This window comes from Microtus oregoni, unplaced genomic scaffold (genome assembly GCF_018167655.1).
Source record: "Microtus oregoni isolate MIOR12 unplaced genomic scaffold, Mior012 000046F_ref0000063, whole genome shotgun sequence".
NCBI lineage: Eukaryota > Metazoa > Chordata > Mammalia > Rodentia > Cricetidae > Microtus > Microtus oregoni.
In genome coordinates, this window is record NW_024543220.1 from 9,913,904 (window position 1) to 9,928,747 (window position 14,844).

At 53.1% G+C, this 14,844-nt stretch overlaps 1 protein-coding gene across 2 annotated transcripts; it reads left to right on the plus strand.

Annotated features, from left to right (window-relative positions):
• The first annotated feature begins 1,969 nt into the window (after positions 1-1,969).
• Positions 1,970-14,844, plus strand: Abcf1 (ATP binding cassette subfamily F member 1). Of its 2 annotated transcripts, none has more exons than XM_041634875.1 (25): positions 1,970-2,109; positions 6,467-6,513; positions 7,301-7,381; positions 7,480-7,609; positions 7,934-7,971; positions 8,051-8,158; positions 8,596-8,673; positions 8,753-8,845; positions 9,790-9,888; positions 10,063-10,185; positions 10,451-10,551; positions 10,624-10,709; positions 11,148-11,287; positions 11,371-11,519; positions 11,733-11,816; positions 11,921-12,045; positions 12,195-12,307; positions 12,393-12,564; positions 12,693-12,767; positions 12,851-12,921; positions 13,539-13,571; positions 13,654-13,822; positions 13,958-14,022; positions 14,116-14,188; positions 14,274-14,844. In XM_041634875.1, the coding sequence occupies exons 1-25, from the start codon at positions 2,037-2,039 to the stop codon at positions 14,438-14,440; spliced, it is 2,493 nt and encodes an 830-aa protein (XP_041490809.1). In that variant the 5' UTR covers positions 1,970-2,036; the 3' UTR covers positions 14,441-14,844. The 2 variants fall into 2 exon arrangements, with proteins under 2 accessions (XP_041490809.1, XP_041490810.1); XM_041634876.1 differs by having other exon boundaries at positions 7,483-7,609.

Consider the following 14,844-nt stretch of genomic DNA (forward strand, 5'->3'; position numbering starts at 1 on the left):
CACAGGTGGAGCAGGAATGGCCAAGGAGAGTGCAGAGTGACCTTAGACACGCAGCGTAGCATTTGGATCTGAGGACTTCCTGCTTCACTGTGGAGAGATTGGACACGCCTGTCCACTCAGGTCAGGGATCAGACTTGGAGATTTAAAAAACAAGAATTTAAAATTTACTTTATGTGTATTTTGCCTGTGTGATTATGTGCCTGGCGCCCCTGGAAGTCAGAAGAAGGCATCAGATCCCCTGGGACTGGGGTTACAGACAGTTGTGAGCCGCCATGTGGGTGCTGGGAATTGAACCAGGGTCCTCTACAAGAGCAACAAGTGCTCTTAAACACTGAGCAATGTCTCCAGCCCCCAGAAATGGATATTTGAGTTAGTAAAATGGTAGCACAGGCCTGAATAGTGGAGTTGGAGGAACTTCAGTGTGTGGAGCAATCAAATCCAAAGCATTTGGGGCTGGAGGCACGGCTCTGCCATTTGCTCTTGAGAACCTGAGCTCGGCGCTCCCAGTAACTCCAGTTCCACGGGATTTGGTACCCTCTTCTGGCCTGAGAACACCAGGCATGCACTCAGTGCCCACATGCAAGCCAAACAAATAAAAGCATTTTTTTTAGACTGTCAAAGATTGAACTTGGAAGTACATCTCTACCCCAGCAGCAGAGGCGAACCAGGGAGGGAGGAGGACCACTCCACTAATAAAAATGTCTCTGGAGAAATGGGAGAAAAGTAACCCAACAATGTCACTAGGACAAAGCCAGCATTGGCTTCTTCTGATCTGTTGGTATTAGATTAGAAAGTTGATGGGGACAGAAGCATCATGGGGGTCTGGCCCAGTTGGTCGAGTGTTTGAATAGTATGCATGAAACCTTAGGTGCAATTCTTAGAACATATAAGTTGGGGCTGGAGAGATGGCTCAGCAGTTAAGAGCACCAGCTGTTCTTCCAGAGGATCTGGGTTCAAGTCTCAACGCCTACATGGCAACTCATCCCTGTCTGTTACTCCACTTCCAGGAGATCAGACGTACATGCAAGCAAAACACCCCAATGTACATAAAAAAAGAATAAGACATTTTTAAAAGTTTTTTTTTTTTAAAAAAATAACAGGTGTGTGATCTCAATACTCAGGAGGGAGGTGGAGACACAAAAATGGGGCAATTCAAGGTCCTCTTTGGCCACTTAATGGCCTTGAGGCATGCCGAAGGATGGGCGCTGGCCCTGTGGTAGAGATGCCTCCCTCGAGCTCCTATGCCTGCCATTCTTAGAGTTAGAAGCCCAGCTAAGTCCCGATTGTGGTTTAAAAGGCATATGCTTCTTGGGAGGCAGAGGCAGGCGGATCTCTGAATTTTAGGCCAGCCTGATCTAAAAGGGAGAGTTCTAGGACTTACACAGAGAAGCCCTGTCTAAAATAAAAATTAATAAATACAAGAAGATTAGAAAGTAGTGGGGAATGATTGAGGAGGTGTTCTGTTTTAGTAAAGAGGCCACTCACGCGTAATAGTGCCGACCTGTTGTAATCCCAGCTCTCCCAGAGGCCGAAGCAGGCGGAGCTCTGGGAGCTCCAGGCCAGCCAGGTCTACTTTGTGAGTTTAGGAAAGCCAAGCACTACATAGTGAGCCCTTGTCTCAACGACAACCAAAAGGTGTGCTTCCTGAGCAGGATGTGGCGACACAGGCCACCAACTCAGCGCTCCAGAGCCAAAAGCAGACGGACCTCTGGGTTGGAAGCCATCCTGGTCTACACAGCGAGTTCCAAACCAGCTAGGGTGACACAGTGAGATCAGAGATGCTTCAGACTCTTCTCCCTACCCAGAAATTATGTCGTTCCTCGGGTGTCACAGCGTCACCATCAGCAGCTCAGGCGTGGGGACCGTCACAGGGCGCTGCCCACCCCAGGCCACACCCCCCAGCCCAGGGCGTGGGCGCGCCACGGCCGCCGGGGGCGGGGCGGTGACTAATGGAGAGCCCGCCCACTGGCGGCCCCACGCCGCCGGAAGCGGAAACGGCGCCGGACGCCTGCAGAGGACTCGCAACTGCCACCGCGATGCCGAAGGGTCCCAAGCAGCAGCCGCCCGAGCCCGAATGGATCGGGGACGGCGAGGGCACGAGCCCCGCGGGTGAGCGGGGAGGAGGCGGGAACGGCCAGGGCGACGGCGGCCGGCGTGGGGCGTGGGTCCTGCGCATGTGCGCCGGGGGCAGAGGCCGCGCGCACGGGGCCGTCCCAGAGCCCCGGGAGGCCGACGGGAGGCGAGCCGGAGCATATGGCACCGAGGGAGGGACGAGAGGACAGGAGCCGGGACTCGGTCGGACGGGACTGCCCGAGTGTTAGCCTTGAGTTCGGATAGGGTCTATGGTCAGGGATTACTTTAGTACTTGTGCGATGTGCTGTGTGTGTGGAATGAAGGGAACAAGAAGGGGCTTGAAGTCACTTTGGGGAGATCACAGACACGAAAGACTACAGTAATTTCACATTTGGTTTGTTTTAGTTAAAACAAACTTTTTTAAAAAAAAGACAGTAGTCTCTCTACATAGCCCGAACTGTCCTGGAACTCACTCTGTAGACCGCGCGCTGTTCTCTAGAATCCCCCTGCCTCCGCCTCCCAAGTGCTGGGATTAAAGGCGTGCGGCCACCACACCTCGGCTTAATTCTGTCTTATGTAGCCAAATCTGTCGTGAATCTCTTATGATCGGTTTATTACGGTAGCAGTGAAAAACGGAGAATGGCCTTGGTCAAGATAGACTCGGGAACACCTTTTGCCATGTTCTGGCAGTGACTTCTGTAAGAAGGGGCAAGGAATTAGTTCAGTGAAGACTGGAGTGCCGTGTACCTGGAGGCTCACTAGACAGAGGTGGACTGAGAGCGCCGCTCTTAATCCAGATGCCTTAGAGGAGTAGGTAGCAGAATGTTGGTTGATAGTAGTACTTGGAAAAAATATTTCTAATTTAAAGGGTTTTTGTGTGTGTGTGTGTTTTGTTTTTTAAGCCAGGATCTTACTTTGTAGCCTGACTTGTCTAGAACTCAACTATATAGACCAGACTGGTTGGAGCTCACAGAGATCCATGTGCCTCTGCCTCTTGAATGCTGGTGAAAATTACTTTACGTGTATGGGTATTTTGCCTTTATACTGCATGCATGCAGTGCCTGCAGAAGTAAGAAGAGGGTTCTCTGGAACTGGAGTTAAGAGAGTTGTTAGGTGGGAATTGGATTCAGGTCCTCTGGAAGAGCAGCCAGTGCTCTTAGCTGTTGAGCCATCTCTTCAGACCTGAAAATATAATTGTTTTTAAATTTGCTTGTTGGGTTGTTTGCTTGAGACAGGGTTTCTCTGTGTATCCCTGGCTATCCTGGAATTTACTCTGTAGAGCATGCTGGTCATGAACTCACAGAGATCCCCCTGCCTCTGTTTCCCATATGCTGGCATTAGAGGTGTGTGCCACTGCCACCCATTGAAAATAAAGTTTTTAATGAGGAAGAAGGTGAGAGAGTGGTATTGGACTGTAGGATGGAAAGCACGCAGAAAGGGTGTTGGTGTCTTGTTAGCTGTGTATGAACAGTTGGCCTGCGTGAACGTAAGCGTACCATGTGCCGTGCCTTGTCAGAAGAGGGCGTCTGACCCCCCCGAAACTGGAGTTAGAGACAGTTGAGAGCCACCGTCTGGGTGCTGGCCTTCAAACCTGGTCTCTGAAAGAGCAGCCAGTGCTGTAGACGACCAAGCCAGCAGTCCAGTGCCTGTGGCACCCAGGAACTCAGTGAGCCTCTCCTTCCACCTGGATGTGGGTTCTGGGGCTCGAGCGAGGCTCTCTGAACTTGTGCAGCAAATGCCTGTGCTTTCTGAGCCACCTGGCCAGCCCAGTGTATTTTGAAGGCTGGGTTAGAGGTTTCTCAGACATGACAAAGAGACGTGTCTAGTGAGAGAAAAGTTGAAGTAAGAACGTAGACGAAGCAGTCCTGGAGAATTGGGGTTCCTAAAGAGCCTCACCAGGAAGGAGTCTGACAGGCTGGCTCTAAGAACAGCTAGAGGAACAAATGGGGGGGGGGAGTATCTATGAAATACTACCCAACAGGCATGGGGGCGTTCACCTTTAATCCCAGCATTTGGAAGGCAGAGGCAGGTGGATCTCTGAACGAGACCAGCCTGGTCTGTATAGTGAGTTCCAGGACAGCCAGGGCTACACAGAGAAACCCTACAGAAAAGAAAAAGATGTGCTATCCAGATCAGATTTCTAGATCTCTGAGTGTTTAAGATTTGCATGTATGTAATAAACTGTCTCAGGGATGGGATGCAAGTCTAAACATAAAATTCACTTTTGCTTCTTATACATCTTATAAACACAGCTTAAGGGCTTTAATGTAGCCCAGGCCAGGGATGGCCTTAACCTTGCGTTGTTCCAGCCTGGCCTTGCAGTGTTGTCATCACAGACTGGACTGGAGAGTGGCCTTGAACTACTCAGGATGGTCTCAGTCTCAGCTGTTGTTTGAGACAAGGTTTTGCTGAGCTGCCCAGGCAGGGCTCAAACTCAGTTCTCTTTCCTTGGCCTGTTAGCTGGATTACAAATATAGGCCAGGAATGTTAATATTCAAGTGTTTTTTTTCCTGCTTTGTAACTCAGGAAAGTTTAAGGAAAGCTATAATATGGGGGTAGGAAGAGGAGAGGTGCAATGGAGCTCTGGTCCCGCAGACCTCTGCGATGACCTGTGCACGGGCTTTTCTCACTCCAGCTAAGATGTCAGGCATGGTGGCTCACACTTTTAATTCTAGTACTCGGGAAGCAGAGGCAAATGAATCTCTGATTTTGAAGCCAGCAGGATCTACAGAGTGAACTCCAGGACAGCCAGGGGTACACAGAGAAACCGTGGGGGTGGGGAGGCGCAGGGCAGACCTGGTGGCTCAGGTCTGTAATTCCAAATATGTGGGAGGCCAAAGCTGGAGGCCAGACTGGGCAACTTAGTGAGACTCCGCCTCAAAATTAAAGGTGGAAATAAAGGACTGAGATGTGTTTGAGTTGGGACGAGCCAGTGTATGTGAGGCCCTAGGTCATTGGGATTGGGCTCCACGGGCTGGCTGGCACATGAAGGTCCCGAGTATTAACCGTGCACTCCCTCTGACCTGTGGGCTCCAGTCACCCAATGAGTACCAGGCTCAGGCTTGAAAAGCATTCTGGGTAGGATGCATAGAGCAGAGACTAGTGTAGGTTTCTATGTCTGGACTTAGCGAGGTACCTGGGAGGATAAGAGTCCACAGCCTAGCTGGGGCAGGAAGCAGGAAAGATGGGTAGGGCCTCTGTTAGCCTCTGAGGCTATAAAGTAGAGAGACTGTCTTTTATTATATCCAGGGCTTTTTTTTCTGTTTTGTTTAGTTTTTTGGCAAAACAGATATTCAGTAAGACTTTTCTGACAAGGAGTGTGGAACACATGGGATTCGGATGCAGCGATGCTTACTGTGGGGCTGGAAAGGCTCAGCAGGTGTGACTTTAGTCCCGAAGGACCTAGTGCCCTCTGCTGGCATTCTGACACGTGCAGATAAACGTCCCTGCGTGTAAAATAAGTCCTCCTTTAAAAAGGAAGCAGTGACAGCTAGCAGGCGACTGGTGACGTCTCTGAGTGAGTGTGGCCTTCAGAAACCACGGTAGTGTCCCGGCCACGGAGGGAAGTCGTGATTAACCCTTCCTCTGTGCACGGAGAGTGGAGGGTTGCATGTGTAACAGTGGGCAGAGTGAGCAGTGGACCAGACTCCTTTGCGCCCTGAGACAGTCTTTCGAGTCACTCTCTAGGCTAGAAGACTGCATGGGAAAGTGACCAGTTGTCCTTTACACTGTAGGCTCAGCACAGCCTGGGTGTTCATCCGCAGATGGTCATTGTCGTGGCCTACAGCCTTCACACACACACACACACACACACACACACACACACACGGTACAGTGGGATAGGGGAAAGCCATCCGCTGAAGTGAACGCAAGGCTTGAAGGTACCAAAGGTCACACCAATAACACACTGCTCCTCAGCCAACTAAAGCCTTCCCCGCAGCCTGACCGTGTCCCATTTGACCCGCGTGTTTCCACATGAGTGTTTCTTCTCACTGCTGGTCTAGACATGGCATTGTGACCCACCTGTGCCTTCTCCTTTAAGCATCCTCCATAGGAGCCGTGTGTGGCACTAGGTGTGAGGCTAGCTAGCCTCTCCTCTCCACCCAAAAAAATCTACTTTTTCTCAGGGCCCTTGCTCTTTTGTTTTTCAAGACAGAGTTTCTCTGAGTAATAGCTCTGTAGAGCAGGCTGGCCTTGAACTCACAGATTCACCTGCCTCTGCCCAGCTTGAAAAAATGTTCTAAGGAAGTAGTGTTTGGAAGAGCGAACGAAAGCAGACGGACTGTTTTGTGAGACTGTGTTTTCTGGGTAGAGCCAGCTGGAGCTCCGCTGGAGCTCAGGCTGCTGGGTGTTTGTAACGACCTAATGTTGTGATTTCTGTTTCACCTTCCAGACAAAGTGGTGAAAAAAGGCAAAAAGGACAAGAAGACCAAAAAGACGGTGAGAAAATGAGGGTCCAGGAAGAGAAGTGGCTGTGGGTGTTCCCATGTGTATAAATGAACCTGTGAGGTCTGAGGAGGGAAAGGGCTTGCTAAGAAAAGGGACTCTGGGTGGCTGGGTAGTTTTGTCAGTTGGGAAGCAGGAGGCACATGGGCTCCTGGGAGAGTCTCAAAGAATTCATATTTTTAAAAATTCAGAAAGAGCTGGGCAGTGATGATGGTGTTGCACGCCTTTAATCCCAGCACTCAGGAGGCAGAAGCAGTCAAATATCTGAGTCAAGGCCAACCTGTCCACTAGGGTGAGTTCCAGGACAGCCAGGGCTACACAGAAACCCTGTCTAGGAATTAAAAAAAAAAATCAGTGGCCAGACAGTGGTAGCACACGCCTTTAATCCCAGAAGCAGAAAGGGGCAGGTATCTGTGAATTGAAGGGCACCCTGGTCGGCAGAGCAAGTTCCAGGACAGGCTCCAAAAGCTACAGAGACTCCCTGTCTAGAAAACTAAACAAAAAAAAACCATAAAAGAACAAATACTGCTGTCTTAACAGGTCTTCAGGTTGGGAGTTCAGTGGGCTCATGGCTTCAGTGGGCACGCGTGTGTCATGCTTGTACAAAAGTGGGGACCAGACGTTCTTGGGGAGCAAACATGAGTGAGAGTTAGGCATGGTGAATTCAGATAAAAAAAAGATGACCACTGGTACTTTGTAAAGGAGAGAGAGGCAAGATGAGGCCTCCATGCACACAGCTGGCGGCCTCTGAGCGGCTTGCTGCATCTTGTCCCCTTTACAGTTCTTTGAGGAACTGGCAGTAGAAGACAAACAAGCTGGGGAAGAAGAGAAAGCCCAGAAGGACAAGGAGCAGCAGCAGCAGGTACCCATGACGGGCTGGGAATCCCAGGACATCTCGGACCCACCAGCCCCTCTGAGCCCTCGGCTGATAGGACTTCAATTAACTCCACATTGTTTCAGCAGCAGAAGAAAAAGCGAGACGCCCGAAAAGGCCGACGGAAGAAGGACGTGGACGACGATGGTGAAGAGAAAGAGCTCATGGAGCGTCTTAAGCAGCTCTCTGTGCCAGCCAGTGATGAGGAGGACGAGGGTAAGTTTCTGGAGGGGACACCAGGAGGTGGTGGCGCACACCTTTAACCCCAAACTCAGAGGCGGGATCTCTGAGTTCAAAGCCAGCTTAGTCTACAAAGCAAGTTCAGGACAGCCAAGACTGTTCCACAGAGAAACTGTGTCTCAGAAAGAAAGGAAAGAAGAAAGAGAGAGAGAGGGAAAGGAACCTGAGGGGCAGGGAGGCATCCGAAATTCATGGTTGGTGGGGAATAAGGCCTCATTCCTTGCAAGGTCTTTGTGTTGGTGAACTGAAGGAGCCAGACACTGGAATCTTCTTGACCATTTCCTCTCCTTGTCCTTTCAGTGCCTGCGCCGGTTCCCCGAGGAGGGAAGAAGGCCAAGGTGAGCTGTCAGCAGGTGAGCAGAGAATCCTAAGGGCAGCCGCCGCAGCCCCACTGACTTCTGAGGTCTTTTCCTGCAGGGTGGGAATGTTTTTGAAGCCCTGATTCAGGATGACAGTGATGACGAGGAGGAGGAAGAAAAGCATGCTCCCAAGCCTGCCAAGCCAGAGAAGAATCGCATCAACAAGGTGAGGCGTGGTTTCCTGCTTGTAAACCAGCTCTCCTAAGTTTGCCCTGGTCGTGCCGCCAAAACTCATCTTTGCTTAGAGTTGTCTGTCTTGCCGCAGTCTTCAGAGGTTAAAACTCCAAATCTGAAGCACAGACCCTCCGCCTGCCTCTCCCCTGCCTCTCCCCTGCCTCTCCCCTGCCTCTCCCCTTGGCTCTGCCGTGGCATTGCAGCAGTTTGGCTGCGACCTTCCTTGCTTAAGCCTTTGCTGCCGTGCTGCTGCTCCCCCAGCCCCTAGCCCTGGTCTGGTTTACTCCTGCTTGAGTGGCACTTTCGGGGTCTCATGTCGTGTGTCCACTCCCTACCCCACCCCCCGCAGCCCTTTTGAACCTTGGCGGGCTCTCTGGAAAAGTGTTTGTAAGTGGCAGAGTAACAAAGTCATCTGTGTGTGTCCCGCAGGCTGTGTCTGAGGAGCAGCAGCCTGGGCTCAAGAACAGACGGGGAGGAAAGGAGGAGAAGTCCAAAGGGAAGGCCAAGGTGAGAGCTGCAGGTGACGGCTGCAGCTGACAGCTCTCATCAGTGGAGCGTTTCCTCAGGCCTGTCTTTCCCTTGTTAGCCTCAGAATAAATGTGCCGCTCCAGACAGTGAAGGAGAAGATGAAGAACTAACTAAAGGGAAGGAGAGAGAAAAAGCCAAGAAGGCAGAGCAGGTCTGTGTTCTGCTGGGGCCCAGGGCGGGAGAGGTGAAGTCTGTTGCTGTCCTGCGAGGCGGTGGAGCCCACCTTTAATCCCGGTGCTCGGGAGAGAGGCAGAACTGAGTTCCAGCACAGCCGGGACTGTAGGAAAGGGCACTGAAGTAGTGTTTAGGTTTGTCTCTCTGTCTCATCTTTTTACAACTCTTGAAAAGTGGCAGCCATTTTACCCCATGGGCCACATGAAGACAGGCATTGGTCAGGTTTCGCCCAGAGGCTGGAGCTGCAGCACTGGATGGAAGAGGAAAAGGCCTGGAGTTTGCATCTGATGAGCTTGCCTCTGTGCCATTCGCTGGCACTGTGATCTAGAACACGCCTTGTCGTGTGCTGGTCTCAGTTATCACGTCTGGATGCTGTCGTCTCTCCCTCTCTCTCACACCCTCAGGCTGCACACTGCAGTTCTTTCTCTGCATGTTAGTGACAGAAATTCATTTGTCCCACCCTCGGTTACCCTGGAAGTTAGTTCTTTAGTCACAGGCCTTTCCTTTCATTACCTACCACACATTTCACACCGGTGGTTTCTGGTGGCAGTGTTGGACAAGGACTGTGCAGACCAGTGGCTCGGGATGAGTGAGAGCGGACCATAAGCTAGACCAGGCTGGGTGGGGAGGACAGCTCCCTGCCCCACTTGGATGCATGGCAGGTGCGAAGGGAGCTTTTGTTTGTCTGTTTCTGGGTTTGGGTTTTTTGTTTTGTTTTGTTTTTGTTATTTGTTTTTTATTTGGTTTTTCAAGACAAGGTTTCTCTGTGTAGTCCTAGCTGACTTGGAACTCACTCTGCAGACCAGGAGGTAGCACTCACTGACTCACCACCACACCCAGAATCAGCTTTCTAGGACGTCAGTCCTTGGCGTGTGCTGCTGCTGCTTCTGATTGTTTCTTGATTGCCACGTGCTCTCACAGGGCGGAGAGGAAGAGAGAGAAGAGGAGGAGGGGGAGTCGAAGGCAAATGACCCCTATGCCCACCTTAGCAAAAAGGAAAAGAAAAAGCTGAAGAAACAGGTCAGCCTTGCTCTTCATGGTGTCTGTGGGTTTGTAAGGCCAGGTATGAGGAGAGCTTTGGGGCTGCTTGACACAGAGCAGCTGAAAGGAGGGGGTGGTGTGTCCCTCAGCTCCTCTCAGCCATGACAGGGTGGAGCTGCTGTGTGGTGACAGGAGCGTCCTTTCCTTCCCCAGATGGATTATGAACGCCAGGTGGAGTCTTTAAAAGCAGCTAATGCTGCAGAAAATGACTTCTCAGTGTCCCAGGCAGAGGTGTCCTCCCGCCAGGCAATGCTAGAAAATGCATCTGACATCAAGGTGAGATGTGTGGGCCTTTGCCCACTTACTCACCTCAGGAAAGGCCTGTCCTCGCTTTCTCTCGGGCTCTTGGTAGCCCCAGAAGGCGTGTAAAGGAGTGGATGCACTAGGAAGGTTCTGCTGGCTTGAGCAAGGTGGCAAAAATAAGAGCACCCATGCTTGGAGGGAAGGGGTAGAAAGGCTGGCCCCACTGAGGAAAGTGAAGATTTCTCCTGTGTGTTTGTGTGCATGTTTGTCCTGGGTTCCTCCAATCTGTCGGCTACAGTTGGAAAAGTTCAGCATCTCGGCCCATGGCAAGGAGCTGTTTGTCAACGCTGACCTGTACATCGTCGCCGGCCGCCGCTACGGGCTGGTGGGGCCCAATGGGTGAGAAGGTGGGGCTGAAGGGGAAAGGAAGATGCTCTGGGTGGCTGGGTCCTCATGGTTCTTGTTCTCCAGCAAAGGCAAGACCACACTCCTGAAACACATTGCCAACCGTGCCCTGAGCATCCCCCCTAACATCGATGTGCTGCTGTGCGAGCAGGGTGAGGCCGGGAGTGGGGGCAAGGGGCGTGGGGGAGGGATGAGCAGGGTGAGGGGGGGGACTAGGGGTGTGGGGGGTGAGCAGGGTCAGTGGGGGGGGACTAGGGGTGGGGGGGTGAGCAGGGTGAGTGGGGGGGACTAGGGGTGTGAGGGGTGAGCAGGGTGAGGCCGGGAGTGGGGGCTAGGGGTGTGGGGGAGGGGTGAGCAGGGTGAGTGGGGGGGGCTAGGGGTGTGGGGGGTGAGCAGGGTGAGTGGAGGGGGCTAGGGGTGGGGGGGGTGAGCAGGGTGAGTGGGGGGATTAGGGGTGGGGGGGTGAGCAGGGTGAGTGGGGGGGACTAGGGGTGTGAGGGGTGAGCAGGGTGAGGCTGGGGGCGGCTAGGAGCTCTGCCTAAGTCAGGTGGCCAGGACTGGCGTTGACATTTGAACCTGCCCTTCCTTAGAGGTGGTGGCTGATGAAACGCCAGCAGTGCAGGCTGTGCTTCGTGCGGACACCAAGCGACTCAAGTTGCTGGAGGAAGAGCGGCAGCTTCAGGGGCAGCTGGAGCAGGGGGATGATACGGCCGCTGAGAGGCTGGAAAAGGTAGAGGAGCTGCCGTGGGGAGGCAGGGTGAGCCTGGGGGTCTTGGGACCCTTGGACATGGGTCCTCTTCTCCCTCCTCCCAGGTCTATGAGGAGTTGAGGGCTACTGGGGCAGCGGCTGCAGAGGCCAAGGCAAGGCGGATCCTGGCTGGTTTGGGCTTTGACCCTGAGATGCAGAATCGTCCTACACAGAAGTTCTCTGGGGGTTGGCGCATGCGTGTCTCCCTGGCCAGGTGGGCCCTACTACTACTCTGTTTCTTTTCCCTTTCCTTTCTTCCAAGGCCACTTTAGCAATCAGGTTCGAGGCCATGGTACACTACCCTCACCGTGGAGTGTGAGAGCTCGGGGCATTCTCCCTTGTGGTCCCTGTCTAATAGAAAGTTCTCGTTAAGTTCTGCCAGCCAGGGACTCCAGGTCTGCTGACCTTGCCCTCCATTCCTCCTTAGGGCATTGTTCATGGAACCCACACTGCTGATGCTGGATGAGCCCACCAACCACCTGGACCTCAACGCTGTCATCTGGCTCAATAAGTGCGTGGCCTCTGTTCTCCACCTTTGTGTCGTTGGCTCCCATTGGCTGCTTTCCCTGTTCCCGCCCCTTATTATAACACCCCACACCCCTTTCTACACTGCAGCTACCTTCAGGGCTGGAGGAAGACGTTGCTGATTGTCTCGCACGACCAGGGCTTTCTGGACGACGTCTGCACTGATATCATCCACCTCGATGCCCAGAGGCTCCATTACTACAGGGGCAATTACAGTAAGGAAGCTCTCGAGGGGGGGGGCATGTGGACCCCCGAGCAGGACCTGAGTAACAGGCCCTGGGCTGGCGATGTGCTGTGTCTTCAAACCTCCATACATGGCTTCTCTCCCCAATTCACCTGTCCCTGGCTGTTCCTCTGCCCCCAGTGACCTTCAAGAAGATGTACCAGCAGAAGCAGAAAGAACTGTTAAAGCAATATGAGAAACAGGAGAAAAAGCTGAAGGAGCTGAAGGCTGGGGGCAAGTCTACCAAGCAGGCAGTGCGTGTCTAAACTTGTGGAGAGCAGGGTGGGAGAGCCTGTGGGACTGAGCCCGCATGGATTGTTGCCTTCTTCCCTCATCCAGGAAAAGCAAACAAAGGAAGTCCTGACTCGAAAACAGCAGAAATGCCGTCGGAAAAACCAGGATGAGGAGTCTCAGGAGCCCCCTGAGCTCCTGAAGCGCCCCAAGGAATACACTGTGCGCTTCACCTTCCCAGACCCACCACCTCTCAGCCCACCTGTGCTCGGCCTGCACGGTGAGTGACCACTGCTGCCATGGATAGCAGAGCCCCGAGCCTTAGCTTTGCACCGAAGCTCTAGCCCTTTCCTCCAAGGCCAGGCCTCTGCAATGACTGGGAAGTTATAAATGGCTGCTTTTTCTCAGGTGTAACATTTGGCTATGAGGGGCAGAAGCCCCTCTTTAAGAACCTGGATTTTGGCATCGACATGGACTCGCGGAGTGAGTTGGTCCTGGGTGACGTGGGGTGTGGAGCATGAGTCTCAAGACTGAGGCTGCTTCTCTGACCACCTGTCTCCTTCCAGTTTGTATCGTGGGCCCCAACGGTGTGGGGAAGAGCACGCTGCTGCTGCTGCTGACTGGCAAGCTGACACCAGTGAGTCCCAAAGCTAAAGGGAGAGGAGAGGGCCCAGTATTCACCTTGTGGGCTGATAGAAGTGTGCACTGCTGAGGGCAAAGCTGAAGGGAGAGGAGAGGGCCCAGTGTCCACCTTGTGGGCTGATAGAAGTGTTCACTGCTGAGGGCTGCACCTCCCTCCTGAGTATGGCCGTAATGCTGGGGCGTGAACCTGGGACCCTGACACACGGTGTCCTTCAGCTTGTTTTAATATGGTCTTGCTAAATTACCCTGTTCTTTCTCACCTGAGGTAGCTGGGATTGTGGTGTGTGCCACCACCCAGCTTAGCTCTGGGTCACTGCAGGGGAATCTGGTGTCTCCCTCAGTGCCCTCCTCACCCCCTTGCACCCATTTTCACTTTCTTGGGTTCATTTATTCCCAGCCCAACTCTGATATTTGTTTCTCTTAAGAAAACATTTATGGTGGCTCGCACTCATAAATGTAGCTCTGTGGAGTCTGAGACGGGTATTGCTAGCCTGGGCTGCAGAATAAGGCCATCTCAAAAAGGGAGGGAGGGAAGGGAAGGGAAGGAAAAAGGAAAAACTGGCTATGGTGTCACAACCCTTCTGCCTCCCTGTTCTTGCATTTTCCTTGCAGACCAACGGGGAAATGAGAAAGAACCATCGCCTGGTAAGCTGGCCTTGGGACTGAGGTGTGGAAGTCTGGCAGGAAGCAGGACTCCGACTGACCACCTCCCTCTCCTCTTGGGCAGAAAATCGGCTTCTTTAACCAGCAGTATGCCGAGCAGCTGCACATGGAGGAGACGCCCACCGAGTACCTGCAGAGGAGCTTCAACCTGCCCTACCAGGATGCCCGCAAGTGCTTGGGTCGCTTTGGCCTGGAGAGCCACGCCCATACCATCCAGATCTGCAAACTCTCCGGTACTACTACTCTCGGGTGCCCGAGGAGGTGACCTCATCGACTCTCCCTGGAGACTGGCAGGAGGAGACACACAAATGGGGAGCCCCATGTCCTGAGCACATAATGGAGTCTCAATACCTTTTCTTCTGTGGCAGGTGGGCAGAAAGCCCGAGTTGTGTTTGCAGAGCTGGCCTGTCGGGAGCCTGATGTCCTTATCCTGGTAAGTGGCCAGTCACAGGAAGGGGCTTGAGGGTGAGCGCTGCAGACACAGCCGCAGTGCTCGGCCATGGAACGCTCTGCTCCTTCTCCACAGGATGAGCCGACCAACAACTTGGACATAGAGTCTATCGACGCCCTGGGGGAAGCCATCAATGAGTACAAAGGAGGTAAGTCTGCTCGGATGGGAGGAGCAGCCCAAAAAGTGTGAGCTGGGCTCTCCTTTCTTGTTCTGACTCCCTTCTTTCTCCAAAGCTGTGATTGTTGTTAGCCACGATGCCCGACTCATCACAGAAACCAACTGCCAACTGTGGGTGGTGGAGGAGCAGAGTGTCAGCCAAATCGACGGTGACTTCGATGACTACAAGCGAGAGGTGTTGGAGGCCCTGGGTGAGGTCATGATCAGTCGGCCACGGGATTGAGTCCCCTCCTGGAAGCCTGCGGAGACAAGCTCCTGTGTCCAGAATCTCTGCCCACCTCCTTTCTATCCACCTAGAAGCCTGCTGTGTATGCTGCCAACTGCAGCCCATGGGCCATGGAGGTGGAGTGTTGACTTGATGTGTGGATTGTGTCCTTCCCACTGAAGGGCTGTTCCCCTCAGGTAGCTGAGGTGACCTTTGCTGTGGTAGAGTCCCCTCTTGCCACTCAGAACTGACACTGTCCAGTCCTCCTTCTGAAAGGAGGTCTGGTCCTGACTCACTGACACAAACAGTCGGAACCACAGGCGGCTGTGGTCACTTGTCTGGTGGGGACTCGGGCAGGAAAGGAGAGCTGCTGAACTGGAAGCTCCTTTTAGAGGGGAGGAAATAAAGGAGAGGGATGTTGA